The sequence below is a fragment of the Geospiza fortis genome, unplaced genomic scaffold, assembly GCF_000277835.1.
Source record: "Geospiza fortis unplaced genomic scaffold, GeoFor_1.0 scaffold12, whole genome shotgun sequence".
Lineage (NCBI taxonomy): Eukaryota > Metazoa > Chordata > Aves > Passeriformes > Thraupidae > Geospiza > Geospiza fortis.
The window spans coordinates 797140-819239 of record NW_005054323.1 but is presented as its reverse complement, the minus strand read 5'-3'; the positions used below and the strand labels follow the sequence as shown (position 1 = coordinate 819239).

The following is a 22100-nucleotide window of genomic DNA, read 5'->3' as shown; positions in this document are numbered from 1 at the left end:
GATTTAACTCTCTTTAAAAGGAATTTTTCTCCTTTCTTTGCATATCTCGAAATATGAAAACAGAACAGGGAACACAGGGTAAGCAAGTGCAAAGGGCCTTGTAATCTTTCCATTAAAATGTCCTTCTAGTTACGTAATTAATAATTTGATTTCATTTGATTTTCTGCACATCCTCAACTAAGCAGGATGCCGAGGGCCTCATGAAATCTCCCTCCAGACACTCTGCATGTCATTCACTAACAACCCTGAAGAGGGTATAGTTGCACAGCTCACTGCTCCTTCTCTCCTGAAACTCATTTAACTTAAAAATCAAACGATTGACTAATTTGTTTTCTCCCTTGCCTTTTGTTGCAGTACTAAAAGTTTAGGACAGAAAAAAGAGCAGGCAGAGAGTTCTGGATCTCACCTCCTTAGTCTTCCAAGGAAGTTGCTTAAATACATTTCTGTGCAATTCACCACTATGTTAACCACCTACAGATAAAATGACCTAATTATAGTTTCAATCAGGTCAATATCTACCAAGAATTTTAGAATTGCACTACAGACAGAAATTTCTCAGCAAGAAACATGTGCTACCTAAATGAAAGATGTTATTCCACTAATCAACTAGAGCAGCTCTGATCATGAGAGCTGTTCCCACTAACCAGACCTACATTTCAAGCAAATGAAGTCTAAATTACCAGCAGTCATGCAGGAATCAACTATGATTAATGAAGGTTAATAGGCAAAGAAAACCCCCTGAGCTGAAACCACATTTTCAAACACGGCCTATCAGACAGCATATTGGCAGAGCTTCTATTATAATTCATGGAACAAACTCTCGTAAGTTAACATGCGCTACTTGGAAACAGATAAAAGTATTTCTTAGCTGTCTCTTTATCAAACAGCATTTTAAATTACCTGAATTCATTTTTATGCATTTCAGCTATTTTCTTCTCAAGCTTTTGTGACTGCTTCGGAAAAATCTTAAAGTCACTGATGTAATTCTCTGGGTGTTCATCAGGATCATAATCACCAAGCTCAGCTGAGCAGATCCAAAACACAAAACAAAGCAGAAAAATTGAATTGTAACATTAATTAATAGGGAAATAAGTCAGTAAATTCATTGTAATTCAAGGTACTTCCACAGTCAGTAAGAATCCAGTATGTCTCAAGAAATGCTTCTTTGAGGAATTTATAATTAACTGAAACAAGAAAATCCTTATATCTGTCACTTTAATCAGTGAGTTTCAAGAGAAGTTCAATGGTTTATTAACTACAGCATTAATTAGCAATACTGAACTATTTTCTGTGGCAGAAAATGCTCTGTAAAACAGAAGTTTTGGCAATGTTTCCCTTTGAGTAGCTTTGTTTTTTAGGACCAGGCAGATCTAAAATAATGGATTCCTGATTCTTCCATTCTTCACATGATTTATCTACACTGGCATGGACTGGTCCTAATTCTGTTCTAGCAGAGAAACACAGGCCACAATGTTAATCAAGGTAACGGGCAGAACTTGGTTTCTCTTCCAAAAAATGCGCCACTCAGGTACACAAACCTGACATTTGATGTTCTAATTTTCTGAATGAGTGTCATTTAATAAGGGCTGGGCTCAGTTTTGGTTTGGATACACTGTGTTCTAATGCATTAAGAGCTTCATTCACCTTAAGACAGAATAAAGGGAACTTTCACACTTATAGTTTCCCTAATCAGACATATAGATGATTATTCCTCTCTGTACAATACAAGACATCTATCTGAATTTGTTTCTAAGGAAATAGTGGAGAGAGAGAGGGGAAATTAAAAAAAAAAAACTTAGAGAAAATAAACTAAAATTTCTTTCCCATTGCATTACATCTTCGATTTTTGTCAGAGATTCCATCATCACACAGGTCTTCTTTAACATAAAAAAGGGCATCAAATGACACTTTTTCCTACTTAATTCAAACAGAATAGGCTACATTTCTATTCAGGATTCAGAATGGAGTTTTTCTATTTTGGTAATTGGAATCTAACAATGATGCCATACTTCTTCACTAAAATGCTAGGATAACTTATTTGGTTTAATTTTTTAAGCTCCACTTCATTGGCTAAATTGGCTGAATTACTTACAAGACTTCAGAGTGCATATCAATACAGGGAAACAGTACAAAAGCAACAAGAACAAGTTACTGCTAGCTGTAGTCACAAGTTTTGCATTGCTTATTTGATAGAACCAACATATGAGTGAAGTATTTAAAGAAGCCTGTTCATACTTACCTTGGACTATACAGGCACCCAAGTAGGCAGCATCAGAAAAGGAACACAGCAAACGGCCATGGAAAATGTCCCTTTTAATTTGTAGATATAAGAGGTATCTGAAATATAATTTTAAAAATTAATAAAATATGTGCTATCTTTTTGTAACAGATTTAACATATCAGTATGAAACCAGCTGTGCAACTATTTTGAATCTTCCTCTTGTTATTTCAGTTGGAGGGAAAAAGAGGCAAATCACAACCACAAGAAAAAGAAAATTAAATAGATTTTCTTTCAGTAACGGCGAAATAATAAGGGCAAAAATAACAAAACCCCACATAAAATGTCATTGAACATGTTTTATTTAAAATACATCTATTACAATTCTCATTACTAATGTAAAATAGATTATGGTAATGTAAGCTTGTTTGAGCACCCCTGTTTTCATTATATACAAGTTTACACAAGGAAATCTTTCTCTTACTGTCGGCAAAATAGCACACTGACCACAGTGGAGATTTTTTCCTCTTCTGGTTTTGGAATTTTTTGGGAGTTTGGGTTTTTTGGTTTTTGGTTTTTTTTTTGCTTGTTTGGTTGGTTTGGTTTGGTTTTGGGTTTTTGGGGGTTTTTAATCTGTAAAGAATCCCAGATGAAATCTGAAGGAAGCAATAACTTCATGAGGCTTAAAGAGCCACAGGCATGGGGCACCTGCCTTGCAGGGGGTCTCCTCTCCCATTCATCTCTTTCTCTAAAGAAATGGGGAGAAGAAAACAAAAGGTTCCTTCTACCTGTCCTCTGCCTTCTACCGCAGTGAGCTTCTACCACTCACAGCTTCTTTCCCAGCACCTAGCAGGTTACAGCCACAGCATTCAGCCGCTTCACCCCTCTGGGAAAGTAATCTATTTAAACATTGCTTTGACTAGACAAAATCTACCGTCTAGAGGGTTCTATCAAGACTCAGTGGCTTCTGCAGACCATCAGGACATTCCTTGACACTGCCAGTCCTCTCCAACCTCGAGCAACATACAGCATAGCCAATAAAAATGTAGTTTATGTGTCAGTATCAGACATATTTTGTCCAAGTTACTTACTTCTGTTACCTGGTCATATAATGAGCTTCTACATCAAGAGCAAACCTGGAAATACTATCTGAAGGTCAAGAGAAACTTTTTTCCTTTCCTTGGATTGTTACTGAATACAATAAATGGGATATAGTTATCAATGAGAAAAGCAATCTTCTCTCATTGTAAACACATCCCTTCACTGATCTTTACATTTCAGGCCTTTTTTTTTTTCTGCAACATCTTTTTTCCCCCCTTAATCAATGTCCAGTAACAGCTCACAAATTCACTTCTGTATGTTGGTACTGCTATTCTACAGGTAGATTCCAGAGGAACTACCTGTAACAGAGTACACCAGAGGCTTCAGTGAGATAAAGTAAAAATTCTTAATCTGCAATGACAGTGTACCAGAAAAGGTTCAGTATATTGGTGTAAATACCATATATAACTTGGGAAATTGAGCAGTCCCTATGCAAAGAATTTTGGTAAGATTTTCCAGCGTGAAAAAATGGGATGCCATTCTCCAGAGTGACCATTAGCTTGAGGCCAAACTGTGTTCAGCTTCTAAGCAGTGACAAAAAAACCCACCCAAGGGTTCAGAGCATGGCTTGCTAGTCAAGTTCTGAGGTCAATAGATCAACATGTGTTATTTCTGAGCAAATTGTTACTGATCACAATTGAAGATCCTCAGTGTCATTTGCCAAAAAAACCAAGCAGTGGAGGGGTCTGTCAACATAGCTGGAGGGAAGAGATGCGATCCAGAGGGACCTTAACAGGCTTGAGAAAAAAGCCTGCTTCCACACATATCTGTGGAAACCTCATGAAGCTCAACAAGGCCAGCCAGCTGTAAGGTCCTGAACGTGGGTCAGGGCAATCCGAAACACAAACACAGGCCAGATGGAGAATTAATTGAGAGCACCCCTGAAGAGAAGGACTTGGGGATGTTGGTGGATGAAAAGCTCAACATGACCCAAGAGTGTGCAATGGCAGCCCAGAAAGCCCATCATACATTGGGCTGCATCAGAAGAGGCATGAGCAGCAGGTCAAGGGAGGAGATTCTGCCCCTCCACTCTGCTCTGGTGAGACACCCCCTGGAACCCTGCATCCGTCTATGGGGTCTGCAACATGAGAAAGAGGTGAACTTGCTGGAACAAATCCAGAGAAGAGCCACCAAATTGATCAGACAGCTGGAGCACCTGTCCTATGAAGACAGGCTGAGATCTACAAAGCAAGAAGGGCAGCCTGGAACAGGACCAAGACTTTAGAACTCTTTCAAATGGAAAATATAAATGTATTTTCAATTGAAAGGAATTTTTGCACATTTTACCAAAGGCTCACTAAACTTCAAGCATTTCCTGTAATACTGATGTAGTAATTTATGACCCAGGTCAGCAAAAACTTATTAAAAAAAAGCCCTGACTACTAAACTCACTGAGGTATATGTATGTACTTAAAACTGCATACACTTACAGAAATAGCTTGCAAAATAACTGATTTTGCTTCTTCATGTGTCCTTCCACCATAGCTGTTTTTTCCAAGCCCTGGCATATCTTTATAACCTGATTTACAGCCCTAAGTATCCAAGCTTAATAAGAAGCTAGTAAACTTATGCTTACATTCACAAATGTCTCTCATTGGAATAACCTCATTTCCATCTATCATCTGTTTGCAGTACAGATGACTCAACTTCAGGTCGGCCAAACCTTTCCTGCCGTGCAGATTAAGGGTCAGCAATAACTATTCTTGTTTTTAAGCAGGCATCATGACCCCCCAGAGACCATGTTGCTAGCGGCTTAACAGACAATCTATCTATTTTAAGGTGTTCAGTGAGGCAAGAAAGCTTTCCCACAGCCAAATCTTGTGATTTGGCCACCCAGTGGTTTTTTACTTTGTTCAAGTCACTTAATATAGTTTATTCTCATAGCAATGTATCTCTTGGTGTTGTTGCAGTCTTTCCAGCTGACAGATATGGTCATCTCCAGAGATCCAGCAATTCAAAAAAATTGCTATCTCAGCATGGTGTCTGACTTTGACTCACTACTATTTTCCATGGTGCTGTTTGTGGTACAGCGTGGTAGAAGGAAAATGAATGTTTTTATGATAGTCCTGGACTGGGTGTCCTTCTACCTAGAAGAATTTTTGAGTTCTTTATGCATATTATTCTGAATACCAACTTTGCATTTTGTTTTCAACAGCAGATAATATCAAGTACACTGCAGGAGCACCGGTTTCCTGCCAAAGCATATGAATCTCCACCAAACACTAACTACTACATACAAGTATGTAATATCACAAATAAGAGAACATATTTTCTATACTTTACAGAGCCATGAAGAGAAAAGGGCTCAACATGGGCCAGCAGAGTGTCCAGGTGACCAAGAAGGCCAATGGCATCCCAGCCTTTGTTCTTTATCAAGAACAGTCCGTCCAGGGGGACTAGGGAAGTCATTCTCCCTCTGTACTCAGCCCAGGTGAGGCCACACCTATAGTCTTGTGTCAAGTTTTGGGGTCCTCACTTCAAGAAGGACAATGAGGTGCTGGAGCAAGCCCAGAGAAGGAGCAAAAGACTGGGGAAGGGACTGGAGCACAGGTGCTACAAGGAGCAGCTGAGGGACCTGGGGCTGTTTAGCCTGGAGAAGAGGAGGCTCAGGGGAGACCTTATTGCTCTCCACAGCTGCATGAAAGGAGGGTGCAGCCAGGTGGGACTTGGTCTCTTGTCCCAGACAACCAGTCACAGGACAAGAGGACACAATCTTAAGCTGCACCAGGGGAGGTTTAGGTTGGACATTAGGAAGAATTTCTTCACAGAATGGATGATTAGGCTTTGGAATAGGCTCCCCAGAGAGGAGAGTGGAATCACTGTCCAGTGGGGTTTAAGACAAGGCTGGATATGGCTCTCAGTGCCATGGTCTACCAAGCACCATGGTTTTAAATGACAGGTTAGACTCAATGACCTCAGATATCTTCTCCAATCTAATTGATTCTGTGACAGAAAAAATAATTATATTAGCTGAAATATATTGCTTACTTACTTGCTAATCCTTGAAATGGATTTTGATATATTTTAAAATAAGAAAAAGTCATCACTCTGAAATCATTAAGTCAGGGTACAGAAGCAGCCAAAAACCCAAGAGAATGTTGGGCATCGCTGAGAAAGATATTGTGAAAAAGACAGAGGGGCATTTTGTCAGTACTTAAAGCATTTAAGTTATCACACCTTGAATTTTTTACCTAGCTCTGCTCCCTTCAGCCTGAGTCGGACATATCTGAGCTTGATTAATAGAGAGAACTAAAATGAATGAGAAGACAGAGCCTCCCTTATAGGGCAAGATTGTGATTAAAGGAGACTAAGAGTGAGTCTTCTGAAATCATGAGGTAGTGGGAAAGGCAAACAAAGAACTACTATCCACTGAATCCTCAACACTAGAGCTAGAGGAAAATCAGTGAAACTGGGAAATTGCTTAAGGCAGAGGAAAGAAAGCATTTGCCATAGCAGATAGTAAACCAACTGCCTTAGAAGATTGTGAAGAAAAACAGTATTACCAAGTACAAAAAAAGAATGATTACACAAATACAGGTGAAAATAATACTAACATGAATGTGCATGAATTTAAGTGTTGAAAGTCCTAATATAACTATTCCAAAATCCTTTAGTGAATTTGGATGGGAAGGAGATCATCTATTAGATTTATTGTTTTTTGAAACAGTAGGAAAGTTCTGTTCATGATAGCACAGCTTAAACCCATTTGTAAAACAGCTCTCCATTTGTAAAGCAGATATGCATGACAATAAGCATGCCACACTAATGTCAGTACAGCAGTTGCCCTTTTTAACCTCTGTGATCAGTCATAAGCAAATTCCAGTAGAGGAATTAGGAACTGGGGGCATATCTATCATGATTTCAAAGCATAATCTTCAGATAAACACAAGAAAATGGAAAATTCTACTTCTCTTAAAATATCTAACACCAGAAAATTTGAGAAACTGCGTGACTAGCTCTGTGTTAACAGGCATCTGCAGAAAGAATCTCCCTTCTTGTTCTACACCTTCTGAAGAAATATACTAATGCTAAGGACTCAAAACATAATGAAGGTATCTGTACTCCATATCTCCATTCTGAACCTATACCCGTCCTATACTGCCAAAATTGTGAATTCCTGGTAATAAAAAGTGCCCCAAAACACCCAAAACTATTCCTTCAGGAAGAAGTACTTCATTTTATGCCTGGGGTGGTGCATAGGAAGGTGGCTTTAATACCAGTTTACAGTAATGTCAAATCTCTAACTCCTGTGGTCAGGATTATGACTGCCACTTGCACCTAGCAAGACATGGGCTTGTCCTCCTGGCTTTAGAGCTGGCCAGTGCCTGTATGGTCTTTCCTTAGGAAAAGGGTGATAAATTGCCATCCCAGTGAGTTTCTTGTCAGCACAGGCTTCTGGGAAAAAAATCTTTATTGTTACTTAATAATTAATTGCACTAATGAGTAAAGCAGACAAAGGAGTGGTAAAAGATAAGCATTGTTTTGGCTCCTGTCTACATGAAAGTCCCACCACAGCACGCGAATAGTCTTTTCTGCAAGACACCATGACCGGACTGCATCTTCTCTGCCATTCTGCCTTCCCCTCAGAGGACCAAAGGAAAAGATCTGAACATGCACAAGGTCTCTTCTCCCTCAGGTACAATCTCCACTAAAAAAAAACATTATTCCTCTTGGTAATTTTTTCTCTACTCTGAATGTTATTTACAAGCCTAAGGCATCAAGTGCTCTTACTAGAAAAACACTCACTTTTAAGATTTATTCTATTCAATCTGATTGTGACTGCAATATTATTAAAACTATAAACTCACTTGGCAACTGCCAAAGTGTCCTTGACAAAGCCAAAATAGATAAGTGGACTTTCACAGATATCAAAGCATAGCTATGACTGCACACTTTGAGAAGAGCAGAAGGGGGTACCAGGAAGAGCAGAGGTATTCCTAATAATAATAATTTGATGTATTAGGTATTCCTAATAATAATAATTTTATGTCTGGAACAGGGTTAGCGTTGCAGGCCCAGCTCATATGAACCCACTTAGAGCTATTGGTTAATAGCACAAATATATTGCACAAATTTCCAGCTTGCAAATAAATCACTTGATATTAAGGCATTAAGAACCAGATCCATTCAGGCATTAACTATCGTTGTCAAATTCAAATGGCCTCCTGCTTCTAGAGGGAAAAGCACCAGACTCTTCCAGCACATGGCAACATCAAGTACAGCTGACTGAGACTGGACAAGACAAACACCGAGCATGCCATGTTTACATATCCCAAGTCTCTGTCATTTTATATTACTTCCAATTAAAGGATTTTTTCATCTGCTTTTCCTGCTACACTTGTGACACTGATTTATGACAGACTAGTCATTGAAGAACTGCTTCTTGGATTAGGAAGTATGGATTAGGAAAAAAGGGCATGATGAAAGCAAGTGGAAATAATCCATCTTTGGTTAATTCCACCAGCTATTCACCCATGCCCTCTTCTAGAACTGTTTTTTCTATAATAATCACAGATTACCACTGATACGGTATTATCTGTAGCATTTTAGAGCATTTCTTTGGGACCTCAAATGACTTTATAGTCTCTCATTTTAATTATACATACACACCAAAATATAGGGATTTGAAGATAAAAGAGCATGAGGCCCTGGGATTCTTTCATATATAAGAAATAAAAACCACTGATTTATTTATTAACTAAACAAGGACACTGAAAATAAATAACAAAATAGAAAGTATGATCAGTCTTTGGATCTGTTCATATTCCCTTGATTGTTCCCATCTTGTTCACGTACAGCATCTCAGGCTTTCCCAGCTGTGAGCTCTGAGCTGTGAACAAGAACAGGAAAGAATGGCACAGAGCACAGAGCAAAAGCACAGAATATCTGGGCTTTTCATAAAATCTGCTGGGATGGTGCGCATTGAGTGATTTCTGCAGGTAAAACTTTCTACACAGCAATTCTTTATGTTTGCATGCCATGCCAGCAGAATAACCTTGGGCATTATAGTGAATATCCTTTTTTCTGCACACAGTTTGATGCGCATAGCAAAAGAAAACCTCTACCCATCAAGCAATCATGCTTTCTGGAAAAAAAGGGGGAATTAACCAAAAAGATTTTTTTTTTAAAGGAAAATTAAGAGAAAAGGAAATTAACAATAATACCAAAACTGTATGTATTCAAGGCCTTTATCCCCAGTCCTGCATGGTTCATTACAAATGCTGATTTAAAGAGAAAGGAAACTGAAATCATGTTTTACAGGTATGTGTGGCAGGGGACAGGGGAGATATGAAGATGTGGTATCATGTTGCTATCGTGTAATTAAAAACTGGCACTTATTACTCTCATTAGATATGCTCAGTTATGCCAGTTAAATGCTATTTTCTAGAACTGAAGGACTTCACACCATCTGTAAGTGACAGATAACCAGACCTAGAGAGCCACAGATGTAACATTCAGAAGAGCCTGATATCCTCCACATACTACACTTGGAGCAGATCTCAAACCCTCAGAGATGGCCACAGTGTAAAGGAGTGTGCTGGGTGTGCATGGCTAAGCTTTGGTAATAGTGGGGATACAGCAGTGGCTTCTGTGAGAAGCTGCTGGAAGTTTCCTCCATGTCCAGCACAGCCAATCCCTGGCGGCTCCAATACAAATGTGCTGCTGGGGGAGGGGGGTAAGTGATTGCACAAATGTAACTGCAGCTAAAAAAAAAAAATGAGAGGAACAACTCTGCAGACACCAAGGTCAGAGGAGAAGGAGGGGCAGGAGATGCTCCAGACTCCAGGGCTGAAATTCCTCTGCAGCCTGTGGTGCAAAGCATGGTGAGGCAGCTGTGCCCCTGCAGACCCTGGAGATCCACAGGGATGCAAGAGATCCACCTATCCACCTGCAGCCCATGTCAGAGCAGGTGGATGTAACTTTGATCATGGGGCAACTTTTTACATCAACAGGCCTTCCAAAGTCAGATGGACTCCATCTCTCTAACAAGGGCAAAAAACATTCTAGCCCATGAGCTGGCAGGGCTGACTGGGAGGACTTTAAACAATGTTTGAATAGGGAAGAGGATGAAAATGGGCTCTCCAGAGATAAGCCATAGACGGCAAGCCAGAGTCAGGGGTGAAATCAGCAGCCCAGCTGATGTGCACGTACACTAGAGTGTGCAGCATGGGTGACAAGCAAGAGAAGTTGGAAGCCATTGTACAGAAGGAAAGCTATGATGTCCCCATCATGGAAACATGGAGGGATGACTTGCATGACTAGAGTGCCGCAATGGATGGTTACTTGCTCTTCAGAAGAGACAGGCAAGAGTAGGGGTGGGTCTGTATACTAGGGTCCTGGCTCCTTACTCACTGGGGATGTCCTTGATGACTGGAGGCTGGCCAGCGTGGCACCCACCCATAAGAAGGGCTGAAAGGACGATTTGGGATACTCTAGGCTGGTCAGCCTGACCTCGGAACCTGTCAAGGTTATGGAACAGATCATCTTGAGCACCATCACATGGCACCTACAGGACGGCCAGGGCATCAGGCCCAGCCAGCAGGGGTTTAGCCAGACCAACCTTAACTCCTTTTATGACCACAGATAAAGATCATATGGTGATGCACCTGGTGAATGAGGAAAAGGCTGTGAATATTGTCTGCTGGGATTTCAGCAAGGCCTTTGACACTGTCTCCCAGAGCACACTCCTGGAAAAGTTGGCAGCCCACGGCTTGGACAGGAGCACTCTGTGCTGAGTCAGGAACTGACTGGATGGCCAGGCCCAGAGAGTGCTGGTGAACAGTGCTGCATCCAGCTGGTGGCTGCTCACCAGTGTACCCCCCAAGGATCTGTGTTGGGGCCAATCCTGTACTAATGATCTGGATGAGGGGCCAAGTTCACCATTAGCAAGTTTGCAGATGACACGAAGTTGAATGTGTGTTGATCTGCTGGAGGGTAGGAGGGCTCTCTAGAGGGACCTGGACAGGCTGGACAGATAGACTGAATCCAATGATATGAGTGTACCAGGTCCTGCACTTTGGCCTAAACAAGCTCCTGCAGTGCTACAGGCTGAGGTCAGAGTGTCTGGACAGAGGCCAGGCAGAAAGGGCTGACAGAGTACTGAACATGACCCAGCCAAGTGAGTCCTAGTGGCCAAGAAGGCCAGTGGCATCCCAGCCTGTATCAGCAACAGTGTCCAGCAGGACCAGGGCAGTGACTGTCCCCCTGTACTCAGCACTGGTGAGGCCACACCTTGAATGCTGTGTCCAGTTCTGGGACACTCAGTTCAGGAAGGTCATTGAGTTGCTCAAAAGTGTCCAGAGAAAGGCAAGAAGGCTGATGAAGAGTCCAAAGCACAAGTCCTACAAGGAGCAGCTGAGGGAGCTGAGGTCGTTTTGCCTGGAGAAGAGGAGGCTCAGGGGACACCTTACTGCTCTCCACAATTATTTGAAAGGAGGGTGCAGCCAGGTGGGGCTTGGTCTCTTCTCCCAGGCAACCAGTGACAGTTCAAGAGGACACAGTCTTAAGCTGCACCAGGGGAGGTTTAGGTTGGACATTAGGAAGAATTTCTTCACAGAATGGATGATTAGTCTTTGGAATGGGCTGTCCCGGGAAGTGGTGGAGTACCATCTCTGGAGGCGTTTAGGGAAAGACTGGATGTGGCCCTTGGTGCTATGGTCTAGCTAGGCTGTGTTAGGTCATAGGTTAGACTCGATGATCTCAGATGTTTTATCCAACCTAGTTAATTCTGTGATGCCTGAGGAGGCTGTGAACTCATGGGAGGCCTGTGGAGAGAGGAGCCCCTACTGTAGCAGCCTGTTCTTGGAGAACTGCACCCTGTGGAAGAGTGACCCAGGCTGCAGCAGTTTGGAGAGGGACTCACATTGCAGCAGGTCACTGAGAGCTGCTGCTTGTGAGATGGACTCACATCAGAGAAGTTAATGGGGAACTGTCTCCCACAGTGCAGGAGGGAAAGGTCCCCTCTCCCTGAGCAGCAGAAGAAATAACTTGTGATGAACTGGCCATAACCAATAACCCATTTCCTATTTCTCTGTGCCATTGAAGGAGTAGGTAGAGTTGGGAAAAACAGAGGGGTGGGGAGGAAGGCATTTTCAAGGTCTTATTTTACTTCTCATTATCCTGCTCTGATTTTTTAGTAATAAATTCCATTACTGTCTCAAATTGCAACCTCTTTTCCCATGATGGTATTTGGTGAGTGATCTCTCCTGGTCCTAATTTCAATTCATGGACCCTTCATTACATTTTGTCTCCCCTCTGAGAGGTCTAGCTGTGGAGAAAAGTGAGAGAAAGGCTTTGGCTGATGCCAGGCATCCAGTCAGGATCAACACCCTACAAGGAGCATCACTCTTCTACTAACGCTGAGCATCTTTCTCTATTTAAAAGATTATACAAACCATTGAAAAGTATATAGATACTCCTTGTGTTTCAGTCTGCTGAGCCTCCAGTGCACATGCAGAGGCCAAATCATTTGAGAAAAATAAGTTAAATCCTTGCCACTTTCTCATCACAATTTTTTTTAAGTCATTGGGAAAATTGCCAAATTAAAAAAAGAAAAAGTGTATCTTTAGTGTTTCTCAAACATGTTTCAGATGTGCAGCCTTAGTGCTCTGCTGTGGAAACTATTTCTGAAAATAAGGACAGATCTTCTAAATCCATGTTGACATCCATTAAGTAGATGAGCTGAGAAGCCCTGAAGTGCATATTAAGATTTTGACTTCAGTGACAAGTTGGGTTTCAGGTGGTCTATTACTACATAAGCAAGAGAGATCAAGGCAACAACCCCTATGGCCTCTGAAGATAACTTGTGAATCACCATCCTAACACCAGCTCACTCTAGAGAAAACAGTGACCAAGGACCACACAGAGCCTTCCTTCCACACTGAGAGGCAGAAATATTTTCCACAGAATTTCTCCTTTAGTGTTGAAACCCAGCACACCGGGAATATTTCTCTGTCTGCTCTGGGGTGCCCCAGCCCCCAGGGGAGCACTGACTTTGACCCTCATTCATGGAGAAAGTTTCCTAGACTTCAAGATAGACTGGAATCCACAAAAGTGTGAAATAGATTATAGAGAGTAGTGTAGGTGTATCACTTGGTGAGAAATTTAGGTTTTGGGATTTTTGGTATGTTATGGATGCAAGTAAGATGGAGGGCACAGGGTGTGGTCCTGGGTTTCTTCTTCATGCTTCTTCCTTCTTCTTCTTGGGTTTGGGTGGCATTTTGTAATTGGCATTTTGCAATGCAGAAACATCTGCATTGCAAGCTCTTTAGGATCAGTTATTGGGTTAAAAGGGAAAATAATCCAGGTATCAGTTCTTAATTGGATAGTTTAGTCTTAAAAGACCTTGTAACAAGATATTGTTGGCCATTTTGTGCCTTCTAATGAAAAGCCCAACTCACAGCAGTGAGACTGTTTCACTGATAAGAAATAATAAACGCTTGAGTCTGAACATGAACTGCCATCTCAAGTGCCTTCAGTCCTGACCCAGAGAAACTGATACTTTAGCAACAATATTTCAGAGTGCCTTGACATCCAAAGAAAGACACTGATTTTATTTCAAAAGCATAGCTATGAATATTGTTGTTAGTTAAAGCAAGAGAAGATGAAAGTAAGTGGCTGGAAAGGTTCAATGTGACTGACAATATTCTTAGTTGTCCTTAGTAGTAATAAAATGCAGTGACAGGGAAGAACACAGCACCATCTTTTGCTCAAGGCACTCCTGGCCTCCAAACATGCAATGTGCACAAGTTTTCAGACTGTTACAGGGCTTTTTTCAATGATATCATAGACGTAGTGATAACATTCTCCACCTTCATTTTCTGAAAATACTTTCACTTGTTAAACCACAGAGTAAATCAAGGATTACAATCAAGCCCAATCAGGGAAGGTTGAGCCCAAGGTTAAGCCCAATGAAGCATCAGTAATCTGAGGGGACAACTCTTAAATTTTCTTCTTGCAAGGATGTCTAAATCCTGAATAGTATGTTACATCAGTTTCACAGAAATCAAACCTTTACCTAATAGACACAAAACTTTGTGTACTGAACAGATGATTTTTTCACATCAGCTTTTTCTGTGGAAGAGTAGGAAAACCAGTTCTTTTTAAGACCTGTAAGTCTCTCTGATGTCTCTAAGATGCCTCATTAAAGATTTATTCTTATAAAGCTTTTAAAAAGGCTGCATCGACAATAATGCATATGAGGCATTAACCACAGGGTTAATTAATGTTCTGAAACAAAGAGTGGTATGGCAATGTGATAGAATGTCTTACTGTAAATTAATTTCATTATTTAAATGGAGAACACAGACACCCATCAGATTTCCACCCAGCTGAAGAAGTGACAGAGCAGCTCTGACATCCATAGGCATGGGCAGTGACAGAAATGAAAAGCACTATTACTCTCATTCAGTTGACTGTACATACAGCTGCAAAGTACAGATGGTTTTTAAGTCAAAGGGTGACAATATTATTAATTTCTTTTCAAAACATCTTAAGAACACACAGCAAAAAAATATGACTGTCAAGTGAACACAGCAGCACTAAAAAAAAGGCAAAGCAAAAGTCTACCAAGAAGCCTCTAGAAGAAATAGAAGACTAGTAGGACTAGAAGAACTAGTCCCCAAGGTTTCACGACTGCCCTCTGTAAAATGCTAATGAACATTCTTCTGCTTGAATTTCACCAATCATTGCAATTCAAGAAAAGGAAAAATAACTCCAGCCAATATAGAGCATCACCTAGAATCTGACCCTCTGCTTTGGTCATGAAGCAAATTCTGAGAGATGGGTTGCATGACTGCACTTCACTTGTGCCTTTCAGGAGCATTTTCTGTATTTTGTTATTGTGTAAGACATATGGCAGAGATGAAGCAAAGCTTCCCAAATAACAACATTGGGAAACTATTAAGATGATCATATACAAAACCATGTTGAATTAATGATACCTCAAATTATTTCTCCTTTTTAAGTTCTTAATGGTATTTGTTTTTATAAAAGACTGTAACCCATTTTTTATACAACAACTTCACTTAAAAAATTTATTTGAAATATCCCAGCAAAGACTAAAACATACTCACAGCACAATAACCATCAGTGAGCGAATTCTTGGTGCTTTATATTTCAATAAAACTTATCCTGGGAGGATATTCAGGTTTTTTAAAAGCCAATTACTTTAGACTCTTGAATGAGAAAGGACTATACAATCATACTGTGGATCATAAAAGGTAAAATGTTCATCTAAGGACAAGCAGTAGCAAATATTGAAAATCCATTGACTTCCTGGTTTACAACCTGTTCACTCAGCTGTACAGTTCCAGTATTTCCTCCAAGATAAATAGCTATAAAATAACAGCATGTGCCCCAGCTGTTCTATACAGACTACAAATGTACCATTCAGCACAACATAAGCTGTTTGTGAAACTTTCAGTGTGAGGCCAGTGACAATGGGATCTCCCACACTGTGAAGTGACTTGTGAGCACAAGCACATGCAGTGCTTGGGGAAAGAATCAACCAAGAGCCCAAGGCAGCAGGTGCTGAGGCGCTCGGTACTTCTGCAGCATGCAGCCAGCAGTCAGCAGCGTGGCCTGCTCTCCAGCAAGGTGGTGAAGCACACACACAGTCCTGCACAGCTGGTACAGAGCTCAAAAGAGCTACTTTCCTACATTTCCCCCCCATGTACACTTCTTGGAAAAATGCCCAGAGCAACAGAATATTCACAATGGCCAGTAGGAAGGACAGAGCTCCCATTCATTAAGCACAGCTAAGCTGTTGTACAACTCTGTTTTCACAACAAAATTTTCAAAATTCCAACATAAGCAGCAAGAATTCTTACCCTCCAGAGCAGCTGTACTTGAAAAATATGCATATATTGCACCTCTGTATCAGCTTAAGGTCTGTCACTACTTTGAAAAGATTGTCTTATTTGTGATCCTAAAGATACACCCAAGAGAAAAATAAGTGAGACTATGCATAAACGTCTTGAAATAGTCAGGTCTGAATTAAACTTTCCAGATTATATGAAGGGAAAAAAAAAGGGAAGGAACGAAAAAAGAATGCAAAAGAGGAAGTGAAGAGAAAAGAAAGCAAAAGAAGGGAAGGGAAGGGAAGGGAAGGGAAGGGAAGGGAACTTATCCTGCCAGGGAAAGAACCAGGGTAAATTTTGCCCAGTCATTTGACCATTGCTTCATTTTTTGCAAGTTCTTGTATAGCATAACTACTTGTCTGTATGTTATAGAAGACTTCCTTTAAACTGCTTTTAAAAATCTATAGGTATCACAGTACAAAGAAGATCAGTGTTGCAAATGTCAGCCCATGCTAATTTTATCAGAAATAGTGAGAACCCTACCCTAGACAACAATCTGCCTTTTCTTGAACTTATTAGCAAAACATATTAAATGCACAGACTAAAAATGGACCAAAAAACAAAAAGCCAACCCAAAACAAAACAAAACAACAAATACCTGGTGAGCTCTTCTTTAATCTTCAAGGGTTCATGTGGGTAGAATTTCACTCTAAAGCACATGGTATATGGTGGATGAGCTGAAACATTATAAAGAAAAAGCATGAGAACCATAATAAACAAACATTGCTTAAGCCACTCTGGAGTGACCTTAAAGTCACTTACTAATGGTTAGTTTAGGCAGAGATTCAAACAAGGGCATTATTATATATGCTTTATTTGGGGGTGGTCTTTTCTGGCAAGTGATAAGCAGTAAGCAATGATAATACTACAAAATTGAAGAAACCATTTAGTTAATGAAACTAAAGACGGTAGAAATATTTCTGTTCCCAGTACTTAATAAGATTATAGTAGCCAACTCTGAGCAATGATATCTATACCAGGCCTGATGTACAATCCTTTCAATAGAAAAGAAAGAGGGGAAAAAGAAATGGGAAAGGAGAAAGAGGAAAGGATCACAATAACAGGAAATATTTCAATTTTGCAATCAGTGCCTCTCAGGCACTTTGATTTAGAGCAAAGTGCAGATCTACAATATTCTAGTTAGTTTTAATATATTTTGGTCTTGGTATATTCTCAATGTACACAGACAATTTTAAATTTCCAAAACCTTGAAGAGATTGTGCTTTTACATCAGGAAAAGGGAAAGCAGAAGAAAAGGGCAAGAAAAAATTACAGAGAAAATGGAAGACATTACCAGGTGAAATCAATAATTTCTTTTTTAAATTGTAAATTATAACAGTAATTAGTAAGCTACCAGAACATTTTACTGTACCATCTTCTTAAGCTCACCAGTTCATATGGTGATTAGTTCAACAATCATGATACTCTTCAAGCTACTCTGACCGCCGTATCTACATGTATGCTGCAGTGTTTCAGAAACACATTCCTAGATATCACACAGTTCCATGTGATGTATAACAGCAATAGAAAATAAAAATGAGTTAAACCTTTTGTTACAGTTGGTATCTTTTGGAAGACTCAACTCTTCTTGAAGATAAAGGAATATTTTCCTCTTTTAAAATCTCACATTCTGCTTATTTTAAGTACAGTCAGTTTCCACAAAAACTGCTGATTTAATTTTTTTCCTTGTTTAAATAACTATTCACTTAAGACACAAGGAAGAATTTCAGAAGGGATGGGAATGGAAATGTGAAAAATACAGGAAAAGAAAAAAACAAGTAATCGATAATAAATAGAAATTAAGGGGAAATGAAGAAAAAAAAATAAGCCTTTGTTGTTCTCTAGAGATGGTTTGAACTTTCACAGTTTTCATATCTGGAGAAGCCCTCTGAAAGCTAGAGAAACATTCAGTCTGTTTTCTGTGGGCTTTGCTGTCCTAGATGTGACTGCAGCATTGTCTTACAGTGACTGCAAAACAGAAGACGTTGTTATGTCTTAACTGCCCTACAGCAGCAAAGTAGAAGGTAGAGTGAATTCACTGTCCCAGAAAGGAAAGCAGCCATGCAGAAACTCACTAAGAAGTCATGTTGCCTGGACACAGCAAAAGATAACTTAAGCAATCTTAAATGTTTCTGTCACTCCTCAATAGTCATCTTAAAACTATTAAGGGAGGAAACTTTTGGAATACTGTTCCAGTTTAAAAACGTGACAGGAGAGACAACCTGTATTAAACAAGCAAGAGCTCTTCCCCTGGGGAAAAAATAAAGGAAAAAACTCTCACTTTTAGATGTTTTGGCAGATTTAGAATTAGTTTGGAAATAGCGATGAAGATATAAGAATAGTTAATGTATGTGTCTTCAGGGCCGTAGCAAATACAAGCCTACTGCAAGACTCCAAAAATGTACTGAATTTCACCCAGCTTTCCAGATGGCAATTAAAAAAAATGGAAAATTTATCAGTGGTAAAAATAAATAAATAAATAAAAGTTACAATAGAAGAGTCCCATTCTGGCAATATATGGTAAACACATAAAAGTATCAGCTGCCCTATATGCAAAGAGTATCACAGTGAGGAAATGATGGCATACACTGCACTATAAAAATAGCCTACATTCATAGGAAAGGTTAAAGTAGGAAATGTTTTACTTGAGCAGAAGAACAGTATGTGACAGAAGTACACACCAATGCACAGGACATGCAGGGGATTTGTCAAGGCAGCTTAAAGCCTATTTCTCAAATCTTTTTCTAGACTCAAGCTCCTGTAACAATATTCCTCCTCAGCAGTGCAGCAATACTATACAAGTCTGCTGCAGCCTGCTAAGCCAAGATCCCTTCTCTATTGCTGTGCAAGAATGGAACACAAACAACTTGCAATTTGAAATGGTAAAAAGAATATGAATCTATCCATCTAATTCATCGTTGGAGATAAAAAGGTTCCCTGCAATTACAGGAGAGCCTCTTTTTCTGTTGCTTATTCCCGGCTGCAAAACCAGCCGCAATGAACATTTGAATGGGGAAGAAGGGAACTCCCAGAGATATCCATTTTACCCTCCATCTTAATTTTAAGGTAGATAATAAGCCTAATGTTCTTCCAAAGATACATTTGATGATATGTAAATGTTTAGCAAGGCCTTTTTCTCATACATTTTACCGTACTGGGGAAACATTCATGAGGACTTCATGTTCTCTCTTTGGTTTCTCATAGCAGAAACCAAGACGGGCATTGAATTTTATCAGCTCAAGAGATATGATTGTCAAGCCAGATAATTTCTCAATTCCTTGAAAGTAAAATTACTTTTGACCACTTCCATATTAAAGTGAAGACATTAACAACAAACCTTTCAAAAATAGAGAAGAATTGCAGAAGTACATTTCATCAACACAAAACTATCAAGTCACATAATCAGTTTTTTAGTAGCTACTTCTTATAAGCCTTTTCTTTCAGAGGGTCCTTTATCTCTCAGATAAGAAGCAGCTGGCATAGCAAAATGCCTGAGGCTCTGTCAGAATTTCCTACCATCTGAGTTCACTTTCTCACTAAAAAACATTCACAATTACAATAATTTCAAAGGACTTTAGTGTGGAGAATAGTATCAACAGCAAACTCCATTGAAGCAGAACCATTAATTTGCCAGTTTATATGCTAACAGTACGTAAGAGGTGAAAGAAAAAATAAAAATAAAATCATTTAGGTTATGTTAAATGCTGAAACAAGTCCTGATCTAAACCCTCATGAAGGAGATACACACAGAGCATAGTTTTAAAGGCAACTGGCTGTATGTTTTTAAATTTTATTTCATTTACATTTAACTAAGATACAGTATTATATGTACATCAGAAAGGAAGGATCTCCCTAAAGTACTCCCAAACCTACAACACCATGACAAGAACAAAGAGGAATATGGGAGATGCCTCCCTTGGTACAGAAATCGGTAAGTAAGGGACTGAGTCTCACATGAACTATTTTTAAGCACCCTATAAAAAACCCCACACATTCATATTACCATTTTCTTCATAGAAAAAGAATCTGAAAAAAGAGTAAAATATTTATCTGTGCTGATTTTGGCTGGGGTAGTGTTAATTTTCTTTGCAGTGGCTTGTATGGGGCTGTGTTTTGGATTTGTGTTGAACACAGGGTTGATAATACAAAGAAGTTTTTCGTACTGACACCCTGGTGAGGAGACTGTGAGTGCATGGGAATTTGGGAGGAGACATAGACAGGATGGATGACCCCTGCCGACCAAAAGAATATGCCAGATGACATGACATCATGTGCAGCATATAAGGTAGGAGAAAGAAAGAGGAAGGGGAGACTTTTGGAGTAATTGTCTCCCCAAGTCACTGTTACATGTGGTGTGGCCCTACTGTCCTGGAGATGGCTGAACCAGCCTGCCCATGGGAAGGGCTGAATGAATACCTAGTTTTGCTTTGCTTGTGTGTGGTTTTCCCTTCCATATTAAATTTTCTTTGTCTTAACCATGGGTTTTCCGGCTTTTACCCTTCTCTCCGTGATCCTGATGGTGGGGGACTGAGCGAGTGCATGCATGAGGCCAGTTGCTGGCTGGGATTAAACCACAACACTATGAAAGATGAAAATAGTTTTTAAAAGCTGTTGAAAAACTTGATTGAAATTTTACAAGTGTCAACCAAATAGAAAAAGATGGAAGATTCTCAGCTGACGCTTTTTGGAAAGTTTGTTTTTACAATTTCCTTTTCACCAAGCAAAAATGTTATGTTCTATAATGCACTGCACTGTCAGTGTATATGAACATCTGTACATGAATTACACATGGATACTGAAAGCCAAAAGCAGATGTTAAAATTGTCTTCATAGTCCTGAGAATGCAACTTTGCGGAATACTTCCTTCATCTCTCCTTGTTGTTACATCTTCTCTGAACTACAGATTCCTACAAAAAGTTAGCGAAATTTAAGAAACAAACAAGCAAGAAAAAATATTACACTCAAATAGTCTTCATGTTCACTATTTCTGCAGAAGCATCTCTGGGCAGCCATTAAGACATATGTAGTTGTTTCCATTTCCATATACCTGTTTCCTTTCCAGATGAATCAGCTCTTTATCCATATTCCTTGCTGAGCATTTTAAAGACAGGCAGAATGTTACTCAATGTTTTTATGCATAAGGGATACCTGATCTATCATAAATCTCTAATTAGGGCTATCCCACATTGCACTCATTAGTTACAGAGCAACACAGGGCAAGGTGGATTTTGTCAAGTGTTTATAATAAAGCTTAAAATGTTGTTATGAAATATTCAGAGGATTATAGAATACACAGCATTCATATTAGTGCCTGAAGGATCACACAAAACTCCCGTTGTATATGTATTTACGAATCTTCCATTGTATATGTATATATGTATTTATGAATATATGTATATATGTATTTATGAATATATGTATATATGTATATATGTATTTATGTATATATGTTTGTCGGAGAAGGGAGGACACGGACACCATGTGGTCATCAGTGACACTCTATTTATTGCTCTTCCATTCTACATTTATATAGTACATAATGAGGTTCATACATATTGCAAAACTAAGCTCATGATTGGTTAGTAACTTATCAACCGAATACGCCTATTTCTACATTCTTGAAGGTACTCTTTTGATACATTCTGCGTGCTTTCAGTACTAATCTCTCTCCCACATCCTCATGTTGCAGGCAAGGTCATCATCTGTCAGCATTCTTTTAGTTACAGCTTTGCAACTAGATCCTTTTTTCACATCCTACGTATGTCTTCAAACCAAGTTCCTTAAGCTGAAGCAGGTTTTGCTCACTATGGCCCTTTCCTGCAGCCAGCCCTGAACAAAACTCTCCACACTTCCCCCGTTTTCTTTTTGAACCATCAAATTCGTCTGCCACATGTTTCGCATCATTTTTTGTAGCATACCCT

General features: G+C 39.7%; 1 protein-coding gene across 3 annotated transcripts in view; it reads right to left on the bottom strand.

Moving 5' to 3' along the window:
• The window catches only part of FRMD3 (FERM domain containing 3), an 82282-nt gene that overhangs the window by 36474 nt on the left and 23708 nt on the right, over window positions 1-22100 (bottom strand). For all 3 annotated transcript variants that reach the window (XM_005420848.2, XM_031056889.1, XM_031056890.1), the window contains exons 3-5: window positions 16778-16856; window positions 2240-2337; window positions 901-1024 (exon numbers count right to left, since the gene is read on the bottom strand). In XM_005420848.2, the coding sequence (XP_005420905.1) occupies window positions 901-1024; window positions 2240-2337; window positions 16778-16856 (301 nt within the window). The remainder of the gene's footprint in view (window positions 1-900; window positions 1025-2239; window positions 2338-16777; window positions 16857-22100) is intronic.